General features: G+C 39.5%; 1 protein-coding gene across 1 annotated transcript in view; it reads right to left on the reverse strand.

Annotated features, from left to right (window-relative positions):
• The window catches only part of TTN (titin), a 238,738-nt gene that overhangs the window by 22,041 nt on the left and 210,627 nt on the right, over positions 1–6,070 (reverse strand). Inside the window, 9 exon segments of the mRNA XM_037397744.1 lie at positions 77–1,843; positions 1,953–2,258; positions 2,441–2,743; positions 2,845–3,144; positions 3,229–3,516; positions 3,988–4,284; positions 4,430–4,732; positions 4,823–5,410; positions 5,507–5,803. Coding sequence (XP_037253641.1) covers positions 77–1,843; positions 1,953–2,258; positions 2,441–2,743; positions 2,845–3,144; positions 3,229–3,516; positions 3,988–4,284; positions 4,430–4,732; positions 4,823–5,410; positions 5,507–5,803 — 4,449 coding nt within the window.

Below are 6,070 nucleotides of genomic sequence, written 5' to 3' on the forward strand. Positions count from 1 at the left end.
AGTTTATTTTTATTACTGCTCACCGTAGTTTGCAAGGCTTGAATTTTCTTAGATAAGTGACTGATCATTCACTCACCCACTGGAGAGACTGCCAAAGTAAATTTGCTTGGCTCGCTAGCTCGGCTTAGACCTGCGGCGTTTTCAGCATATACTTGGAACTGGTAATCCAGGCCCTCCAGCAGTCCGGTAATCCTGTATTCTCTGCTAGATATTAATGCAACATTAACCTTCTGCCACAAAATACTGTTTCTTTCCTTCTTTTCAACATGGTATCCAATAATCTCTGAACCACCATCATAAACGGGAGCATCCCAAGATATGGTCATTCCATCAGCAGTTATGTTGTATACAACAGGCTTGCCTGGGGCACCTGGTGGTCTGAACTGATGCTTTGCCACAACATCTGCTGAGACAAGAGGTGGGCTCACTCCATATCTGTTTTCTGCACGAACTCTAAACTGATATTCAGTGTCTTTAACAAGGTTCGGTACTTTGAAAGTTGTTCTTGCAGCACTTGAACACACCAGCTTCCAGTTCATTTGTGAAGTTTCTCTCTTCTCAATACTGTAGCCAGTAATTTCTCCTCCCCCATCATCTTCAGGAGCTTCCCATGACAAAACTACACTATCTGCTTTGATTTCATCTAGTCTTAAAGGTCCTTTTGGCTTAGATGGAGGACCAAGAGTGATGACGGTAATTGTGAATGTTTTTCTGCAGGCTACATTCTCAAGAATTAAAGTATATTTGCCACCATGCTCCTTTTTCACATTTTTGATGCTTAAGCTGATCTTGTTTTCAGTTTTCTTGAAACGAAGGTGTTCAGTTTCTTTAAGAGGGAGGTTGTCCTTGAGCCAGCTCATTGATGGCTTAGGTTTACCTTTATAGGGCAATTCGATGTGCAGATTATGTCCAATTCTTACTGCAATTTGACCTCCAGGAATATCAGAAAGGTCAGCTTCAGGTGTTATTACATATTCTTTCACCGTAATGGGTCCAACAGTAACACCATCACTCAGGCCTTTTTCATTTTTAGCGAAGACTCTGAATTCCATGACAGAAAGCTCTTTAAGTTTTTCAACTTCAAAGTCACAGCTCTTGCTTGTGCCTGCATACGTCCATTCTTTTTCATCCTTCAATTTCTTTTCAATAACATAGTCCGATATAATGCTACCACCATCATAGTCAGGTTTGCTCCACTGCAATTTAACAGAAGTCTTTGTAGAATCTTTCATGGCTAGGTCTTTTACAGGTCCAGGTACGTCTGCAGCTTTCACTGGTTCAGATGTCTCACAAGGTTCACCCAGTCCAATTTCATTTTCAGCAAGAACACGGAAGAAGAATGCTGTCTTCTCTGACAGGTTAGTTATCTTAAAGGTGGTATGGGAGCACTTTGTTGTTACAGTTGACCAGGCCCTCTTTGTAGCATCTCTTTTTTCAACAACATAATTTGTTATTTCAGAGCCACCATTAATGAGAGGTGGCTCCCATACCAGTGTAACTGTGCCACGGGAAACATGCTTAAGCTGCAGCTTCTGGCAGGCAGATGGTGTGTCAAGTACTTTTACATTCACAAATGATGATTTTGCCTCTCCAACTCCATTTTCAATTGTAAGAACATATTTTCCTGTATCATTTCGGGTAACTTGAGGAATCGTAAGTAGTGTAGATGATTCTGTGTCCTGGATGATATATCTTTCATCAATCCCAAGATTCTTGTCACCCTTTCTCCACGTGACTGTTGGAGGAGGTCTTCCTTTGAATGGAATCATTACTTGCACATCTTCACCTGCTTTAGCAACAATAGAGGTCTGGAGAGCAACATCCAGATCAATCTCAGGTGCCACTGTGGAAATAAGTGAAAATTAATAATGTATACTTGGAATGTAAAATACAAAATATTTTTTAAAACCTCAAAACATGGAAAAATTATAAATCACTGAAAAGTACAGTACCAAGAATATCTTTAGCTTGAACAGGTTCCATCATTTCAATAGGCTCTCCTTGTCCAGCGCAATTTATAGCAGACACGCGGAAATAATAATTAACGCTTGGCTGAAGGTGGGATACAACATACTCAGTTGTTCTCACTTCTCCCTTTGTACTGACTACAGTCCATTCTTGGTCTTCACCTTCCCTTTTCTCCACCACGTAGCTGGTAATTTGACTTCCTCCATCATAAGCAGGTTTAATCCAACCAAGAGTGACAGATGTCTTGGTTGTATCCACAACCTTCAGCTTTGCTGGTGAGCCTGGCTTATCTGTAAGTGATAGTTTACAAGAGGGTGGGGGGGTGGGGGGGGTGGAAAATCAGAAGCCATATTTACAATTAATCACAAAAAGGAATAAAATCTGCCCTCAGTTACACTGGTACAATTCCATCCCAATTGCTCATTGTCTATTGATTTCTAACCAATTAGAAATACTGCACGTTGTATCTTACCAACAGGATCTGCAGCTTTGTAGAAGTCAGAAGCTTCAGAGAATGGACCTTGTCCAGCTGCATTGACAGCACAAACTCGGAAATGATATTCGCTGTTTTCAGTCAGACCTGTTACTTTCTGTCTGGTGTCCCGAATGGTTTCTTTAGTAACCTTGAACCAACTTAGACTCTTCTTGTCACGCTTCTCAAGGAAATACCCTGATATTTCACTGCCTCCATCAACAGTGGGCCTATTCCAGATAACAGTCATAGAATTCTTGGTTATCATTGTGACTTCTGGTACACTAGGTGGTCCAGGTGTAACTAAGCAAAAAAAAAAAAAAAAAAAGTATCAGTAGATCGTACTACTTCCAGATAATATGCAAGATGATTCAGTTGCATACGTTACTTTATATTTTTCTTACCAAATGAATTTTTGGCTATAACAGGTTCAGACTCCAGTGAATCACCAACTCCAAACTTGTTCACACCACGGACACGGAACATATATTCATTTCCTTTGATAAGTTTTGTTGTAGTTATGATACACCCCTCCAGTTTTTCAGAAATTAAAGACCATACAACCCGACTTGTCTCCCGCTTTTCAACAACATAGTGTGTTACAGGTGCACCACCATCATCTGCTGGCGGATCCCACATTATTGTAATCTTTTCAGCAGTGACTGTCTTAAACTGTATAGGTCCAGTTGGAGGTCCTGGCTTGTCTGTGGAAGGCAGAAGAAGATGTTAAGCATTTATTGCACAGTTATTGTTTAATAGTGTAAACCCAGCTGCAGCTCAAGACATACCAAGTATCTGTACTCTAACATGGGCTGATGCTGAACCCATGGCATTCTTCAGTTTTAATTCATAGGTGCCACTGTTGAGTCGAGTTGCATCCTTGATGAGTATAGAAGCAAATTCTGTTGTATTTTCAATAGACACTAGTGCACTGCTTTGTAGCTCGTTGCTATTTTTGAACCATTCAATTGTGGGTGTAGGCTTGCCTGAGATGCCTAGTTTCAGCTTAACTGAAGTTCCTGCTTTATATTTCACCACTTCTGTATATTCTGGTGGCACGTCAATTTCAGGTGCACCTTAAGAAAAAAATAAGAATAAGAAAAAGCTAGAGCCATAATTATTTTAGACTTGTATTTAATAAAACCAATAATAATACTACTTTACTTAAGGTAATAGTTACAGGCATTTTATAAATACAGATCAGAGTAAAGATAGCATGTATAACTTAAATCATAAACCTAGAACAAGTTAGAAACAATCCTACCAAGAAAAGGCAACCACATGTATAAGTTTAACTACTTTGGCCATGGGCCATGAGCAGACTTCTGTTGGTAAGAGAATAAAGATACCATAAGACTTTAAAAATGCAGATACAGCCAAAGATGTTCGTCACAATCATGCCCAAATAGCTCACATTCAAGCTTATTGAATCAATCATTGTAAACTAGCCTTTTATATTTAAAAGACTATGGTTCTACAAAACAGTGCTGCCTTTAAGCTTTCTAGTACCACAAAATGGTACCATTATGTCACTGCAAAACACTTACCATATGTATCAACACATGTGATAGGACCCACAACATCTGAGGGATTACTAATGGAACCAACGGCATTCTTAGCAAAGACCCGGAATTCATACCGGGAGTTCTGTGTCAGACCAGATACCGTGAACTGAGTTTCAATAACATTGGTGAAGCTAGCTTTTGTCCATCTGCCATCTGGAAGATCACGTTTTTCTACAATGTATCCGGTGATCTTGCTACCACCATCAAATGCTGGTTTCTGCCATGTCAGAGTGATAGCAGTCTTGGAAATATCTGAGACACGAACATTTCTTGGTGGTTCTGCAGGAAGAAATGTAAAAATATTGCTAATGATAAACAGCTGGTTTGGATATTGGCTTAGTGTACAGGACAGAATATCACAGGGAAGGAAAAAAAAAGTACTACTTAAACGGTTGGGCTTCTGTATTTTCTAGGGAATACATACCACAAGCATCAATTGCAAGGACTGGATCAGAAGGATGACTTGCTTTTCCAATGCCAGCTGCATTTTCTGCATAAACTCTAAATTCATAGATAAGGCCAGTGCTGATGGTGGTGACTTTGAAGTGAGTTGTGCGAATGAGGGTCTTGTTAGCCTTCTGCCATAATATACTATTCCTGTCTTTCATTTCCAGGTGGTATCCAGTGACTGCACTGCCACCATTACTGACTGGTTCATGCCATCCAACAGTAATACTTTCTCGGGTGACATTCATGACCCATGGTGTGGAAGGAGGGCCAGGGGTAGCTGATAATATCAAAAGAAGTGATTGTTAACAAAATTGTATTTTCAACATCAGAGCATTAAAACATTGAGTGTAAGAAGTAGATTACTCACTGTAAGGAAGCTTGACAACCACACATTGTGAGTCTATGTGATCGCTGATGCCGAAACGGTTCTCAGCTTTGATGCGGAATTGGTATTCTTCTCCTGTTGTGAGCTTCATAACTTTGATGACAGTTCTAGCAACAGTTGCAGACACTTCAGACCAAGCAGCAGTACTTGTTTCTCTTTTCAGTACAATATAGTTGGTAACTTGACTTCCACCATCGTAAGCTGGCGGCTGCCATCTGAGTGTTACACTCTCTTCAGTGATATCACTAAGAACAACAGGACCAACGGGAGGACCTGGTCTATCCAGCACAACAATATTAACAAATGATTTTGTGGTGCCACTTGAGTTGGCAGCAGTAATGTCATATCTGCCAGCATCAGCAGCCACACTTTCTTTAAGGTTAATGATTAGACTTTCTGCAGTTGTTTCTGTGTGAAATCTCATGGTAGGTTTCAGTGCAACACCATCTCTAGACAATGTCACCTTTGGCACTGGTTTTCCAGAAACTGGAATTTCAACTTTCAGGTTTGATCCCGCTCGAATATATACAGTGTTATGAGGGAAGCCCTTCATGTCAATCTCAGGAGATTCTGAAAAAGAAGACATTTTCAAACCATTAAAAAATGTTCCCTTTTAAAAAATATGAATCCAATTTAGTATGTTTTGCCTCATGTCAGGAAGCATACCTAATTGTTCTTTTACTGTAACAGGGAGCAGTAGTTCCTTTGGATCACTTAAACCAGCTTGGTTTTCTGCAGACACCCTGAAGAAATAGTCAACATTCTCTTTAAGACCATGGACAACGTGATGAGTTGTTTTTACAACAGCACACTTAACCCATTTTTGCTGTCCTTTCTCAAGAGCTTCAATGAGGTAGCTCACAATTCTGCTTCCACCATCGTGTTCTGGTTTTAGCCACGAAAGAGAAACACTGTCCTTTGTGACATTTGTTACTCCAAGTTTTTCTGGTGGGCTGGGTTTTTCTGAGGAAAAAAAGTGCAACGGGTTAAACAATATAGCAAGTATTTATGTTTTATATTAGCAATTACACAGCAGTGCCATCTGGATTGAGAAAATATGTTTTTAAATTTGTATATTAAAAGCATTTTAAGTAAAATGCAAGCAAAATTTAAAATTCAAGATATTACTTAGCTTTTTCATTTGCAAACCCACAGACATATCTGCCACAAAATTATCTTATTTTACTGTAAACAGATTTAACACTGTTATTTTGACATAAAGATTTTAAA

This window comes from Falco rusticolus, chromosome 8 (assembly GCF_015220075.1).
Source record: "Falco rusticolus isolate bFalRus1 chromosome 8, bFalRus1.pri, whole genome shotgun sequence".
Taxonomy (NCBI): domain Eukaryota; kingdom Metazoa; phylum Chordata; class Aves; order Falconiformes; family Falconidae; genus Falco; species Falco rusticolus.